We start from the raw sequence: 16243 nt of genomic DNA, 5'->3' as shown, positions 1-16243 counted from the left end.
CCCCCAGGATCACCCATTCTGTGGCTCTAGACTCCAGTCTGCATCATCCAACTTCCCCAAGATCCCAATGTCTTTTCCCTCCTTGCTCAACTCCTTACCCCAGCTGGAAGCTCAGAATCCTCTGTCCTAAGAGGCCACACTGTGCACCTCACTCCCAAGCCCCAAAGCTAAGGTTCTGCCAACAGCACAGGACATGAAAGCCAACTCTGCCACAGACCCCACCTCTGTGCAAGTTGGGCCAACCAACCCCTGACCTCTCTGGGCCCTCTTTTCTGTCTGCTAGATCAGATCAGTCCTATAGTAGCGGAAGCCTTTTTTCCAACTATACCATGAAGCCGAACTCCCAGATATAAAGGCAACCCCACCCCAACCTGCCCCCCAACTCCAGCTGTAACCCTTGGACTGCAGGAAGCCAGTAGAAAACTGCTTATGTAGACAATTTGGAAGAAAGGATCCTTCCGAATGGCCTTGGTCTCTCTTGCCTGTCTCCTTTTCTTCTTCCCTCCCTCCCTCCTCAGGGTGCCTGGCACTGGGCACAGGGAAGGAGCCAGGCGGGATCACTGACCCAATGTTGAACTCTCCACTGGCACCAGGAGGCCCTCCACCCATGAACTTGGAGGCTGTGTAGATTTCACTGAATAGGATGTCTGGGGATCAGGGAGAGCATCAATTGTCCAGAGCTTTGTCTGTCTGGATGTCCCACCTAAGGCATCCTAGGGGAAGTGGGCGTCCCTAGAATCATGCCCACCTGTTCTCAAAGTCCAGAAAGTTGGCAGCAGCCCTCCCTGCCCTCCACACTTGACCGGGCAGGGAGGTCAGCCTTGTGGCCACCTCCTCCTACAGGCCTGTGGTGCTGCCAAGGACAGTTATATACCCTGGCACCAGGCTCACACCAGTCATTATAGCCCCAGGAGCTGGTGTCTAGGATGAGCTACAGACCATTTAGGGCCAGCCCCCTGGATGTGGGCCCTGTGTCACCCTCTCTCAATGCCTGGGTCCTCCTCAGGGACATGACAGGGAATTTTCTTTCTTCTTTTCCAAGGTCTTTTTCTGATTTCTGAAATGTTCTTTAATAAGCACATATACTGGGGGTGCCTGGATGGCTCAGATGGTTAAGTGTCTGCCTTCAGCTCAGGTCATGATCCCAGGGTCCTGGGATCGAGCCCCACATCAGGCTCCTGGCTCAGCGGGGAGCCTGCTTCTCCCTCTGCCTGCCACTCCCCCTGCTCATGCTCTCTCTCTCTCTCTGTCTCAAATGAATAAATAAAATATTAATAAATAAATTAAATAAGCACATATACTTTTGGGGCACCTGGGTGGCCCAGTTGGTTAAGCGGCCAACTGTTGATTTCGGCTCAGGTCATGATCTCAGGGTCATGAGATCAAGCCCCGGGTCGGGCCCAAACTCAGCACTGAGTCTGCTTGAGATTCTCTCTCTCCCACTCCTTCTGCCCCTCCCCCTGCTCACTCTCTCTCTCTCTCTCAAATAAATAAAATCTTTTAAAAAAAATAAGCACATATACTTTTTATAATCAAACCCAATAACTTGATGCTGAAAAGACAGCATGTTAGGTGCCAGCCTCTATGTTCTCCACAATGGCCCTGCTGCCCTCCCAGCAGCCTAAATTTTATCATTACCACAAGCCTCCACGAGCCACACTGCAGCTATCCCGGGAAGTCCCCTCTGCTGTCTGGCCTCTGTGGGTCATGCTTCAGCCCCTTTGGCAGTAGAACAACAGCCTTCCCATGTCTTCAGAGCTGGGGAATCTTACCCTGGGTCCCTCGGCAAACTGACCTTGAGGGGCCCTTGTGCCCCACATTCTCAGCTGCTGCCTTTCCTCCAAGAAGCCAGACATCTCAGCCACCCAGCAAGGACCTTCATCAGCTGATTTCCCATATCCAGCTCAGGGTCAAACCAGCTGCTGCCTCAAAGGGTCCCCAGTGGCCCAGGTCTTTCAGAGTAGGCAGCACTTAGAACAGAGGGGGCAGAGAACAAGGGGCAGAGAAGGGTTATGTTCCACCACCTAAAGCTGGGCTGAGTCTGACTTCTGTCTCTAACTCCATATAAGACCTCAGGTGGGGGTGGGGGGGCGCTGGGGGGCTCAGATGGTTAAGCATCTGCCTTTGGCTCAGGTCATGATCCCAGGGTCCTGGGATCGAGCCCCTCATCGGTCTCCCTGCTCAGCGGAAGGCTGCTTCTCCCTCTCCCACTCCCCCTGCTTGTGTTGCCTCTCTCGCTTTGTCTCTCTCTGTCAAATAAATAAATAAATAAATAAATCCTTAAAAAAAAAAAAAACTTCAGGGCGCCTGGGTGGCTCAGTTGGTTGAGCGACTGCCTTCAGCTCAGGTCATGATCCTGGAGTCCCTGGATCGAGTCCCACATCGGGCTCCCTGCTCGGCGAGGAGCCTGCTTCTCCCTCTAACCCTCCCCCCTCTCATGTACTTTCTCGCTCTCTCAAATAAATAAATAAATCTTAAAAAAAAAAAAAAAAAAAAAACTTCAGGTGGGTCTCTCTCTTTGAGCCTCAGTTTCCTGTTTGTAAAGTGAAAATGATATCTGTCCTGCATACACTAATTAGCTGATTGACTTAGAAGGGCATTGTCCCCTACCTGGTGCCTCAAGCTACGGGGAGACACTGGGTCCTGTTTTCATACAGCCTAAATCCATGGACATGCTTAAGATGTGGCTCATTCTGGCCCCTTTATTCCTACCCCAGCATGGACCCCTAGCACCCACACCTTAGAAGTGGCCCTGGGCATCCCTGGCCAGTCACATAGCCGGCACCAGTCAGCTCAGGCCCGAGGAGAAGCCAATGATGGGATGGTTCCGGAAACCATGGCAGGTGGCAGGTGACAGGCAGCAGGTTGCTCTGGTCCCTGCCTCTTCGGGGAGTCCTGCTAAAAAGAAACAAAACCTACACCCTTCTCACCCCTGGCTGCAGTAATTTCTTCAGGGCAAGCCCCCAGAAGGTTCTAAGCTGGAGGGTGGATGAGGCATCTCTGCCCACCTCTATCTGACAGGCCTCGCTCCCCAGCCCCAAGGTTGGGGGTGACAAGCCTGGCCCAAGGGCTGGCTATGGTGGCTGGTCCTTCTCAGGGTCACCTCAGGACAACCCCCTAGCCAGAGACCAGGGCTGCAGAGAAGGGAGGGGCTCTTCAGGGGAAAACACGGCCACCCCTACCCCACCCCCACAGGCCACTTTGGAATTCCACCTGGAAGTCAGCCAGGCAGGGGTAGCAGAACAGCCCAGACCTATATTCAGACCTGGGTTGAAATCCTGGCTCTCCCACTAACTGTAATTTGGGGCAGGTCTCCTCACTGAGCCATCAGTTTCCTCACCAACAAAACAGGATCCCACCACCTTGTGCCCAATCTCAAAAGATTTGGGGAGAGGTTCTCTATTAAAAAAAAAAAAATGTATTATAGGGGCACCTGGGTGGCTCAATCGTTGGGCGTCTGTCTGCCTTCGGCTCAGGTCATGATCCGGGGTCCTGGGATCGAGCCCCACATCGGGCTCCCTGTTCGGCAGGAAGCCTGCTTCTCCCTCCCCCATTCCCCTGCTTGTGATCCTTCTCTCGCTTTGTCTCTTAAATTTTTTTTTATTATAGAATTTTCAAGCTTACACAAATTTAAAGAATTTAATGAATCCCTGTGTACCCATCACCCAGCTTCAACCATTATCAACTCATGGCCAACCCATGACCATACTCACACCCTCTCCCCTCACCTTGGGGCTATTTTAAAAACAAAGCTAAGACATCATTTCACCTATAAATACTTCAGAATGAATCTCTCAAAGATGAAGACTTAAACACACACACACACACACAAATACCATTATCACCCCTTGAAAAGTTAACCGTAATTCCTTAATATCATCAAATACCTCATTGGAGCTCAAATTTCCCCCACTTGCTCATAAGTGTTTTTTACAGTTGGTTTGGATTTGAATCAAAGAAGGTCAACACATTATGTATGTCTGAATTTCTTGAGAGCTAGAGATTCCCCATCTTTTCTTTTCTTGTAATTTTGTTGTTGTCAAAGAAGCTGGGTTATCTGCTCTGTAGTTTCCTAGTCTAGATTTGGGTAATTGTATCTCCATGTGTCATTTCACATGTTCCTCTGTCCCCTGTGTTTCTGACAAACTAGCAGCTAGATCCAAGGGATGAGACTGAGGTTTTATTTCTTGGCAAAAATAATGCCTAGCTGGGAGTTCACGTGTCAGAAGAGGTCTACCTCTTTGTGACTTAAAGATCAAATGGCAGGTTCAGGTGTTGCCAATTTGATAGTTATTATAAAGCTCTCCTGTCACCTAAGAGCAAAAGCTGTAAAATTCTTGACAAAACTCTTTAGACAAAAACAGACCAGCATGGGCAGTGGGGAGAGGCCAGACCCTACAGGGTCCATCTGGGCTTGTATTTTGGGAAGATCCCTCTGGATGTTGGAGGATGCGCTGGAGAGGGAAGCCAGACTCAGAGGACTGAGTGTTGTGGGGTCCCATTTATATGGCCTTCCGGAGGGAGCAAACTATAAGGACAGAAAGCATGAGGGAGGGGCGCCTGAGTGGCTCAGTTGGTTAAACATCTGCCTTCAGCTCAGGTCATGATCTCAGAGTCCCAGGATTGAGCCCTGCACTGGGCTCCTGGCTCAGTGGAGAGTCTGCTGCTCCCTTTGCCCTCACCCCGCTCTTGTGCTCTCTCTCACTCTCTCAAATAAACAAAATCTTAAAAAAAAGCAAGCAAGCAGGAGGGAAAGGGGTTGACAGTGGGTGTCATGGGGACTTGGGAGAGGTGCTGGGCCGTGTGTCTGGGTCGGGGTGGGAGACGCGTAACTGCATGTTTGTCAGGACTCATCCGAGCAGTTGGCCCACAGGACTCGCAGAAGGTACGTGCTGTGGGACTCAGCTCCCAGGCCTGTTACCTCCGTAGCTTTAGGCCCTGTCAGGAGATGGCATCTGGATGACAGTCCCTTATGCATGCATTCATTAAATAAGCAGCTACTGGCCAGTCTCCCTGCTGGACACTGGAGACTCTCAGATGACCAAGACCACCCTGCCCTCAAGAAACGTCTAGGCTGGAGGACTCGTGGCCCTGAGCCATCTGACACATTCACCAAGGCCTGGCGCCCCCCTCTGTTGCTCCCTTGCTCTACTCCAGCTAGTCAGGTCTTACCAGCAGAACTCACAGGTGTATCAAAAAATAATCTTTATTGTCACTCGTATAAAACAGTAGATCAACTGGCCTCTCAGTCTGTACAAAGTGTGGGGCATCAGACCACCTGGGCTGCCCCCATTTCTCCCACAATGCCCTGCCGCAGGGCAGTGCCCAGGGGCCCCACGGAGGGGAGGGCCGCCCCCAGTGCCTTTTCTTGAGGAAAGAGGTGGGGGATGGGGAATCTTTCTGCCTGAGGGGGAGGCAAAGGAGCAAAGCAGAAACTCTCTCCGGAGCAGGGGTGCGCTCCGATGCTTGGCGAGCTTCTGCACCTCCGGGGCCACACTGGGAGCGGCCGTCAGAGGGCCACGCGAGTACAACAGTGACGCAGGAAGCAGGGCAGGATGCCGCGGTTCAGCTGGTGGAACTCCACGAGCTGCAGCAGGTCGGTGAAGCGAGTCTGGCCGTCGTCCATGCTGAAGTAGAGGCGGCCCTCCTCCTCGCTCTGGGGGACAGCCAGAGGGGATGGCAGGTCGGGGAGAGGCGCCGGGGCGCAGGTCCCCGCTGCTTGCGCGGGGAGAAGAGACCCCAGACACACCGGGGGCAGGGGGAGGGCCTGGGGAGCTGCTCGAGGGGGCTTGAGGAGGAGGACAGGGATGAATGACTCACCGGGAGGATAAGATAATGTTTGACCTTCTGCAGGTGGCACAAGGAGAGGACAAAGCCCTGTGGGTTGCGCTGACTCTCTCGGACCAGGAACAGGCTGCCAGGAGACAGGGCCACGTTACCCGAGGACCCAGAGCTGCCGCCCTGACACAGGGTCTCTCCTAGCCCCGGCTCTGTTGGCCTGCTCAGCCCTGCCCCTTACCCGTCTACCAGGCCCTGCTGCCCGATGAGCCGCTGGCTCTCCTCCCTGGAAATGCGTCCGTGGAACCAGGGTTGGGTGCGGTGGATGGCTGGAGTTGGGAGAGGCAGAAGGGCAGTCATTCTGGGGAGGAGACCCGCCCCCCATACTAGCCACCCCCACCAGGAATGCTCAGAGAAGCCACGGCAGCCCCCACCCCTGGGGACGCTGGGTGCTCACCCACCTGCACTGAGGCTCGTACCCGAGCCTGGGGTGGGCAGGCTGAGACGGTGGTTCTTCTGTAGGGCAGCGGGGGACACAGAGGATCAGGTAGTGACTGGGGTATTACCCCGCACCTCGAGAATATAGAGCCCCTTTCCGCACCTGGAGCCCTCCCTTACCCCTCTCTTCCTCCCATACTACGGAAACCCACACGGAGAGGGGCGCCTGGGTGGCTCAGTCCGTTTGTGTCTGACTCTTGATTTTGGTTCAGGTCATGATCTCAGGGTGGTGAGATCGAGCCCCGCGTCGGGATCCACGCTAAGTATAAAGCCTGCTTAAGAGTCTCTCTCTCTCTCCCTCTGCCCCTCCCCCCCCTCTTACACACACACACACACACACACACAGAGAAGGTCCCCAGGACAAACATGCACATGGGTGTAGGCCCCTCACCCTCCAGGCTTGGGCTTCCTCCAGGGCTGCACTCAGAGCTTCCCGGGGGTTCTCAATGACACGCCCAGCACGGCCAGAGAAGTCCATGGCCACCAGGGTGTTATCAGAGACACTCCTCTGTAGATGGGACAGGATGGGGAGGAGTCAGAACAGGGCCCATGTCTCCCCAGGCTGGGTCCTACGTGCCCACCCCCAGCTAATGCCCCGGGTGCACACTCACCAACGGTGGAGAACCCACACAAGATGGACGCAGGTGGCGAGACTGCGCCTGCTGGTAATTCTTATACAGCTGCGCCCCATACTGCGGAGTGGAGAGAGAAAGAGAGCCTGAGGTCAAGCAGGTGCTGGGGACTGGGCTGTGAAACCCCTGGCCACTAGCACACCCCGGGAGCAAGACTGTATCTCTGCCCCGGATCAGGACCTTTCTGAGGCCAGAGCCAGGACTCAGCCGTGGACCAGGCATACTGAGAGAGCAAGGATCCAGGACCCCCTCATTCCTGAGGGAGGAGCTACTCGGCCGAGGATCCAGGGGGCGGGGCCGGCCCCCCATGTCACTCCCGGGGTCCCACCTTGAAGAGGCGGAAAGCTGCTAACCAGCAGCTGCGGCTCTGTTCATCCTCACTGCAGAAGACCCGAAGCCCCTTGTGGCCGTTTCGAAGCTTGTTCGGCTGTAGGAAGAGGAAACCGGCCGGTCCCGTGAGGAAACCGGCCGGTCCCGTATCTGCCATTAGGACCAGATGTCTGTCTCCGTGGGGCAGGGCAGGGTGCAGAGAAGTGTCTGGGCGTCCCAGATGGAGCTCAGAAGCCCTAGGTAGGATCCTGGGGCCTGAGCAGCTCCCATTCCCTCCCAGGCCTGGCCGGGGTCTTTACCTTGATACAGAAGCCAAAGTCGGTGGGCATCCCATAGAGCTTGCGACCCTGGGTCACCACATACACGTTGGACTCATTCACATCTGCGACATACTGCAGGTGCCTGGGATCCTATGCAGCATGGGTAGGCAGGACTTGTTACAGCAGACCCTATTCCCCCTGCTATTTTCACCATAAGCACGCTGGGGACATTTCAAAGGAGCAGAGAAGTGCTCCAGGTCACACAGCAAACAGAAGTAGAGCCAGGACTCAAACTCAGTTCTCACCTGCCTTTCCTACTACTACCTCCTGGGGTAGGTAAGCCAGGAGGGAAAGAGGAGCAGCGGAGGGTCTCGGGGCCCGGGGGGGGAAAGATCTAGGCGTTCCAGTAAGGGAAGAGATAACTCCTAGAAGGACTGGGAATGGGATATCCTAGGGGCTGAGGCTGTCAACCCTCAAGACCTCACCTTGGAGGTGCCCTTGGTGGAGTAATAGAGGCCAGAGCGGCGCAGGAAGCAGAAGAAGCGTTTCCAAAGCTTCCGTCCAGACCCCCGTAGCTGCAGAAAGCCCTGGATCTCTGGGAAGCTGCCTGCATTCAGGAAGTTCTGAGGCCAGAAGAGAGCAGGAAGAGGGTGAGAGGCCAAGAGGGAGACAGGGAGACACACATGCACACACAGGACTTCAGGAGAGAAGGTGTGCCACATACATTTACTGTCCCATTTCAAAGACAAAGAAACTGACGGTCAGCCAGGAAAAAACTGACTTGTCCAGTCACTCAGCACTGTGCTAGACTCTCCACCACATAGAGGGGAGGCAAAATACTTAAGGGCCAAAAAAGCAATAGGTGATCCTGGGGAATCATGACTATGCCATGGGATGGGGGTGTCCTTGTACCTGGATGAGGTCTTCGTGGGATATGCCTGTCGGTGTGTCCACACAGCTGGAGACCATCTTTTCTGGGAACAGGGAGTGCTGGGACGAAAGGAGTCAGGAGTCAGGGATTGAGGGCCCAGGTTGGGGATCAGGGTGTCCCAGGGCCCAGACCCCCCTCACACACACACACTCACTGGAGAGCTCTTGAACAGTTCATACTTGGCGAAGTTCTTCCGGAAGACAAAGCGGCTGTCTCCACCAATGGGCCAGACAGCCTGCACTTCTACCACGGACTCATGGTCCTCCAAGGCCCGCTCTGGGGTCAAGGGCAAAAAGCAGGGGTCAGCGGAGAGCAGACAGGCCTCCCGGATGAACCACCTGCCTAGCCCAAGGCGCGAAGCATTTCCTCCCTGCCCAGACAGCCCCCTGCACCCCAACTCACCCAGTGCTAGATGGGGGTGGCACTCCACCAGCCCCCAGCTTTCATCGCTCAGGGCATGAGCTCGCTGCACGAGCATCTCACACACGTAGCGGGCTGTAGCGCCCGCCGCCACCTCCACAGACCGGGAGGCCCCATCTTCGCTGTACACCTTCACTACCTGCATCCCAGGAAGCGCACATGACTTGAGGAAGGGCGAAGGGTGCTTATTTCCCTTCCCCTGCTTGCTCTACCCTCAGGGACTCCTGACCAAACCCCCCACCTCCACAGAAGTGGCACCATATCCACCCCAGTCCCATAGCACCCCCATATCCCTGCCTCCTCTCTCCCAAGACAACTCACATGGGGGCAGCTGGTGTCTCGAGGGAGCAGCCCCCTTGCACCGGAGGACCCCCCAAGAATGGGGGTCTGTGAAGGAGGACTGCAGAGCTCAGGGAAGGGGTTGGGGATGGAGGGTAGAGAGCTTGCCCGCAGCTCCTCCTCTCGAAGAAGATTCCTGTGGCCCAAGGTAGGGGGGCAGAGAATTTGCTGACTGCAAGCTTCTGTCTTACCCAGCACTGACCCCCCACCCCACCAGCCCCTCCTCAGCTCCATTACCCCATTGTACCTGCTGGTCGGAATGGGCAGAGGCTGGGACCTCTTCACCTCCCCAGGCAGAGGGGCATCGGGAGGTGGGGGAGTCCCAGGAGGGGTCCCAGGGGCCAAGTACAGGTCTTCTGGGGAGCTGCTGAGATGAGGCGGAGACAGACCCAGCTCCATAACATCTGAGGGAGAAGAGGGGGCTGAAAGCAGCCGCTCTCGTGCCCTTGTCCCGGGAAGAGGGGCCAAGAGGACCTAGACCTCCTGACTTCACACGGCTGCCAAGGTGCCCCTCAGAGTGGACACAGCACCTTATTCCTCCCCCTCTAACTGGAGTTTGCCTGGAGCCTTCGGGAAAGGGTAGCATGAGCCCATTTGCAAAAGGGGACAGCAAGTCCCTGAGAAGGAAACATCCTTGCCCCACCACAGGTGAGTCAGGGAGTGGAACTCAGTGTCTGGACTCCAAGTCCAGTGCTCTTCTGTTGCCCAGGGGAAGAGCTAAGAGGGTCCCCCCACCACAAGCCGGGCAGCGGCCCCAGACTCCGCGCCCCACACAGCCTGTTGGAGGTGGACTCTTGGTCTCCGAGCGCGCCCTGAGCATGGGGCACTCACTCCTCTGGGCTCTGCCCCAGGTTTTTCCAGGGCTTCGCTGCCAGACCCAGTTGCCAGAGCCTGTTGTGGCAACGCCTGCCCAAGTGCTGAGTGATGCACAGAAGGGGAGAAGGAGGTGGGAAAGGACAGGAACCAGGAGGGCAGGAGGCTGGCTCAGCTGCAGTGAGGACAGCACTAGCCTGGGGGCCCTTGCCCCAGCAGCCCCCAAACCTTGTGTGCCCTCTCCAAATTCCTCCTCCTGCCCAACTTCCTTGAAGCCCCACTGCCAGGGCTACCTCCTCCGAGCAGCCTGCCTGGATTTTCCACCTTCAGCCCAAGGACTCCCTCTCTGCACTGTGCTGGGGCCTCTGAGGCAATTCCGTGCACCTGTCTTATCCACCCACTGGTCTGGAGCCGCCCAGCACCCCCAGGAAGAGCCAGGGTCCTACCCACGTCCTATCGCCCACAGGTGCTGCACAGGCACCTAGGACAAGGACAAGTGAGCTGGGGCAAAGATGCCCACTGGGGACAGAGGCAGCACAGGCCCCTCCTCCACAGGAAGCAGGACCCCCTGGGCAGGCCTAGAACCTGGCACTGACCCTCCAGGATGGGGCAGGCCCCTGACCCTTAAGTGCGGGGATTTGGGGGACAGGTGAGTCAGGGTGGGGCGGGACAGCACTGCCTGGGGCTCTCTATTCAACCTTGACTCATCTGCACGACTTCCTGGCTTAGGAGAAACACAAACAGCCCTGCCTCTACCCACCTCCCTCCCCTCCCGCCCCCAACCTACCAGGCTGGGAGGACTGGGGGAGGCGCAGGGCAGGGATGGGCTGGGGGAGAAAGAGGATGCGGGGGGGGGGGGGGGGGGCGGCCTGCAGCTCCTCTGAGGTCATTTTCTCCTCCCCACCCTTGGCCCACCTCCAGTCCAGGTGGGACCTACAGTAGTCTCCTCCCAGCCCAGGGGGAGGGGAGCCCCCTCCCCCAAGGAGAGAAAAAAGGCCTGGCCTGGATTCAAAGGCCCATCTGGAGCAGAGCCGACCTCCCAGTGATGCCCTCACTCACCCAAAGAAACCACACAGTGCTCCCTATCCTGTCCGGGGCCTACCAGGCTTTCATTCTGCTGCTGCGGCCCACCCCTAGCACCCAGGCCTCAGCGGGCACAGAGGACTCGGCTAAGTCAACGCTGGGGGATGGGGTCCTCCCAACACACTCTCTGGGGTGTCCTGGCCAGAGGGGTACTACAGGCGCAGGAGTAGCAAGACACCCTAGAGGACAGACACAGACAGGCAGACAGACAAGGAAAGACCAGGCAGGAGCGGCAGGGAGGGGGCTCAGGGTCCTATGAGGGGGCCGGCAAGACACACCCACCAGTGAACATCAACAAGACACGGATGTCCCCGCTCCTATCCCATCTATCCTCTGGCCACTAGCCTTGGTGACTTCACTCCAGGGAGACTGGGGGGCCTGCAGGGAAGCCAGAGACCAAAAGTCGGGTCCTACTCCATCCCAGAGGGAAGAGGAATGGGGCAATGTTTGGGCAGGGAGCTGGCAGTAGATTTAAATCAGAATCAGATTAGAGTCCGGCCTCAGACGGCTGGAGGGCCACTGAAGACTTGGGTTTGGCCTTTTGATCCCTCCACCTTGCCCTCCAGACCCTTCTAAGGCAAGCGAAGAGCGGGGCGGTTAGATCCAAATAGATGGGCTGGGAGGAGAACGGGGTCCTAGCTGTGGGGCCCGGGGAACACCGTTCCAAGAGACCTGAACCTTTCAAACGGGGGCCCTAGCGAAAGCTTCTGTTGAAGAAACCGACCCCCAAAATCTATCAGTCCCCTCAACACTACAAGTGCAAGCCGACGCCTCCCCCACGGCCTCCTCTGCCCCGCGGCTCGGGCCCCACCCTCCCTCCCGCCCTCCCAGCCTCCTGCCTCCTTGTTTACTTCCTGAATCTTGCCCCACCTGGCTGGCCCCGAGGGCGGGTGGCAGGGCCCAGTATTAAGGGCCCGTAGAAAACAAGGCCACCTCCGTCGCTAAGCCGGGGAGGGGGAGGGGCCGACAGAGCCGAGGCCTCGGCGGGGGACCAGCGGGTGGCGGGAAGACCCCCGTCCGGCCCAGCACTCCACGCCCCGCCCCCCATCGGGATTTATTGTGGGGGTGGGGGTGGAAGGCTCAACCTTCGGGGAGGTTCTGAGGGTGCAGGGCCCAGGTGAGGAGGCGGGAAACCCCTAGGTGACCCGGAGTTGGGGGGAGGGCCCAGGACCCTGAGGCCCCGCCCACTCCCTCACTCTTGAAAAAACGCCCAATGGGAAAAGGGGGGGGAAAGCTTTCTTAAAGTTTAATTTGGGAAGAACGCTAGACTGTGTCTGTGGAGTTAATCATTACAGGCTGCTTGCCTTCTTGGAGGGCTCCCCCAGCAGGATCGGGGGGAGAGGGGAGAGCTGAGTTTAGGACAGGGCGAGCAAGAGGGGCCATTCTTGAGGGGCAGTAGGGTTGGGAGGCCTTCCAAGGGCGGACAGGTGCATTCTCCATCCCCGCCGTGTCAGGGAGATCCAGACTCGGGTCTTTCTCCAAACACTGCCCCCAAACACGCACACACACTTTTCCTAGTCCCCGCTGCGCCGCAGACCCCCAGCTTCCAGCCCTCCAGCCTTCGAGCCTTCATTGCGACGCCAGGAAGGACCGCCGGGCCTGCCCCGCCCCCACCTTCCCTTCCTAGGGCAGAACCCTGTGCTCTGAGCAGGCAAACAATCCGGAGACCGAGCTCTAACAATTTAGGGGATCCCTCTCCTCTGCTGCCCTCCAAATTGGAGAGTGCCCCCCGCCCCCGCGCGGAGACGTCAGTCTTTGGTAGAGCCTTGGGAAGACCTCAAACGGGTAACCTCGGGCAGAGCCAGGAATGACTCGAGGCAGCCCTCGGTGTTCGGCCCCCCTCCTAGGTCTCTTTCTGGGAAGATGGGGAGGGGCTGGTTTCAGCGGGAAAGCCGCGTCTCAGGGAGGAGAGGATCGGAGATCTTCCTTCCCCATCCCCATCAGCTGCTTTGTCCGGGGGCCGGGGGGAGGCGGGCTACAGGGAGGAAAGGAAGGAATAAGGAGACAGGAAATGAGAATAGGGAAAGATTGAGGGCAGATGGCGAGGAAGGGGCGGGATATGGGAGATTGGAGAAAAAGAGAAAGCGAGGCGGCCAGAGCAACACAGCAGGAGGCTGAATCTTTCCATACTGACCCGGGACCTGCCGCTGCTCCCCACCCTCAAGATGAAGTGCCCGTTGGGTCCTTACCTGGACCCTGGGCGTAGGAACACCTGGCTGGGGCCACCGGTTTAGGGAGGGAGACGCCAGGTCCTTAACTACCTGTCCCCCTCCTGCCCCCGCCCTTGGCCCGACATCACTGAGGGGGGAAAGAGGAGGGGGGAAGCCAGGCGCCACCTGGGCAACCTGCCAGCTCCTGGCCCTGACACGGGCACAGCCTGGGGCCCTGGTGTGGCTGGCTGGGGGTTGTCGCTGGGACCGATTTTGGTCACCTTACCTGGAGGAGCCCCAGCAGAAGCAGGACACCGGGTCCGAAGTCCAGTTCTGTCTTGGGACCCCAGATACCTGGACTTGATTTCAAACCCACTCCTTCTTCTCTACAGGTGGTAGGAGGGGACCCCGACTTTGGACGTAGACGTGAGGGTTGTGGGGAGGGAGAGCCCTGTGTGTCCAGGCTCCTGGCCCAAGGAAACTAAAATTATCTCGGGCAGGTGGGGGCGGGGCCTGGGGTAGAAGCATGGGAGGAGGAACCATAGGAGGAGGGGCGGGGACTCCCTGATACTACGCCGGCTGGGATTGTTTTTGCCTTTCTTAGCCCGGCAGCAGGTGCCAGGGGAGAGGCGGGGAAGACAGGCGAGCCCTCAAGAGCAAAGATCTAGAGTCCTCGTGCGGGTGGTGGGGGGGGGTGGGGACGACGGACTGGGGCTGGAAGGTAGGGGGAAAGGGCGCTCACCCTTCCCCATGCTCCTCACCAAATCGGGTCTGCTCATTGGCCGAGCTGGGGGCCTGTGTGGGCCTCTGGGTCCCCCCTGATGGGGCAAAGAGCACTCAGAGAAAGAGGGAAACCGGCCAGAAGGGTGTCCAGCAACAGGGGCTGCCCCTTGACCTCCAGCCACAGTCTGGCCACCCAGCCTGCACCCTGGCCCTCAGAGCACCCAGGGGGGGATGTTCTCCCTTCTTTGCAAAGTCCAAGGTCTCAGCTTCTTCTGAAATACAAGGGGTTAGGCAGGGTCTCATGGTGGGAGGAGTGATCTAGGGGAAGCTCTGGCCAGGTGCCAGGGGACTCCCCTTCGAGAGATCACTTTAGCTCTCTCCTCCAGCATTTGGCAAACACAGGGGTCAGGGAGAGGGCCTGGAAGGCCACAGATCAAAGGCAGTGGCCACCTCCCAACCTCAAGTGGGTGACAGTTGGGTAAACAAACAGTCCTTAGGGTGATAAGAGGTCTGCCCTGGGGGACCATCAAGGAGTGGCTCGGGCCTCAACTTTCTCCAAACGGGGTTTTCCTCGAAAAACCAGTAGGAGTGGACTAAGCAAAGAAGTGGGGGAGGGGGCAAGGTCACCTGGGCCATGGCGCAGCATCTTGTGCAAAGCACTCGATGATTCCTTCATTCAATAGTATCTGTTAAGTACCTACTACATGCAAACCCCATGCTTGGTACTGAAGGAAAAGTGGGGGGCAGCAGAAACAGACCCTGCCCTTCTCGTCATGCAGCCCAGTTGGGGAGACTGATGTTCACCAAAGAATCCCACAAGGGGAACCTGGTGATTCAGTCAGTTAAGTGACCGACTCTTGATTTCGGCTCAGGTCATGATCTCAGAGTTGTGAGATCAAGCCCCGTGTTGGGCTCCACGCTGGGTGTGGAGTCTGTTTAAGAGTCTCTCGTTCTCTCTTTCTGCGCCTCCCCCTCTCTAAAAAAAAAAAAAATCACCCAAAAATAAGAAATGACAGGTGACCAGTATGCTGGGAGAATGAATCACCCAGAGAGTTGGGGAAGCCTTCTCTGTGGAAGTGACGAGCGAGCAGAGGGGAACTGGAGCAGGGGGAAGGATGAGATTGGTGGGTGGGAATCGGGGGGGTACTGTTCACGATGAGGAAAGATGCCAAAGCCCTTAGCAGCAGGGGACGCGGCATGCGGAGGCAGAGTGGGGTTGAGGAGAAGGAAGGAGAGGAGGCCCCACGGGTAAGCTCGAGCAGGTGTGGAGAAAGGCAAGTGCTTTGGATTCAGCTGTGTTTCTCAAAGTGTGGCCTGTGACCACCTTCCTCCGCGGCTCCTTAGGCTTGTATAAAAACAGATCCCTGGGCCCCTCCCCACCTACTGAATCTCAGTCTCCAGGGCCAAGACCCAGGAATGTGTGGTATTGACAAGCCCTCAGGTGGTTAAACCAGGTTTAAGAGCCATCCATCCTGTCTGTCCAGACGGGCAGGAACTATGGGCCGAGGCCAGACCCTGCAGTGTCTCTCCGGGCTTAAGGAGAGGCGCAGAGAGGCAGGCAGATTTATATTTTGAAAAGATCACGCTGGATGTTGAAGGATGGGGTTAGAAAGGGAAGCCAGACTCAGAAGGCTGAGTGCTATAGGATTCCATTTATATGGCTTTCGGAAGCGGGTGGGACTGTAAGGACAGAACAGGGATCAGGGAGGAGGGAGACGGGTTGACAGCAAAGGGCACAGGGACTTGTGAGGAGGTAATGGAGCTGTTCTGTATCTTGGTCATGGTGGTAGACAGACAACTGTGTGTTAGGACTCACAGAAAGTTACACTTAAGAGGGCGAATTTTACTGTGTATAAGTTATATCTGAACTTTTTAAAAGATTTTATTTATTTATTTGAGAGAGAGAGAGCATGAGAAAGACAGAGATCATGAGCCGGTGGGGGGAGGGCTAGAGGGAGCAGCAGATGAGCTGCTGAGCAAGGAGTCCGATGCGGGACTCAATCCTAGGGCCCTATGATCACGACCTGAGCCAAAGGCAGATGCTTAACCGACTGAGCCACCCAGGCGCCAATATCTGAACTTTTAAATAAAAAAAGAAACAACAAAAAAGAATAGGTTTATAGATCAATGGGATAAAATCAAAAGTCAAATATAAGCCCTTACATTTCTGGTCAATTGATTTTTGACAAAGGTACCAAGACAATTCAGTGAGGGAAAGATTAGTCTTTTCAATAAATGGTTCTGGGACAATCAACTATCCACATGCCAGAAGATGAATTTAGATCC

The 16243-nt window shown here is 56.7% G+C and overlaps 1 protein-coding gene across 2 annotated transcripts; it reads right to left on the bottom strand.

Annotated features, from left to right (window-relative positions):
• Positions 1-5217: 5217 nt before the first annotated feature.
• GRB7 (growth factor receptor bound protein 7) lies at positions 5218-10597 on the bottom strand. 2 transcript variants are annotated; one of them, XM_045888077.2, is made up of 14 exons: positions 9436-10597; positions 9171-9324; positions 8832-8988; positions 8584-8705; positions 8411-8488; positions 7984-8121; positions 7538-7648; positions 7237-7335; positions 6888-6968; positions 6668-6784; positions 6240-6294; positions 6020-6107; positions 5821-5914; positions 5218-5656 (listed from the first exon to the last, which is right to left on the bottom strand). In XM_045888077.2, the coding sequence occupies exons 1-14, from the start codon at positions 9585-9587 to the stop codon at positions 5510-5512; spliced, it is 1593 nt and encodes a 530-aa protein (XP_045744033.1). In that variant the 5' UTR covers positions 9588-10597; the 3' UTR covers positions 5218-5509. The 2 variants fall into 2 exon arrangements, with proteins under 2 accessions (XP_045744033.1, XP_064439773.1); XM_064583703.1 differs by lacking the exons at positions 5218-5656; positions 6020-6107 and having other exon boundaries at positions 5720-5914.
• Between the last annotated feature and the right edge of the window lie 5646 nt (positions 10598-16243).

This window comes from Mirounga angustirostris, unplaced genomic scaffold, assembly GCF_029215605.1.
Source record: "Mirounga angustirostris isolate CCGP_5_RB_7025 unplaced genomic scaffold, mMirAng1.0.hap1 SCAF_17, whole genome shotgun sequence".
Taxonomy (NCBI): Eukaryota; Metazoa; Chordata; class Mammalia; order Carnivora; family Phocidae; genus Mirounga; species Mirounga angustirostris.
The sequence above is the reverse complement of the archived record's forward strand: the minus strand, read 5'-3'. Positions and strand labels throughout refer to the sequence as shown.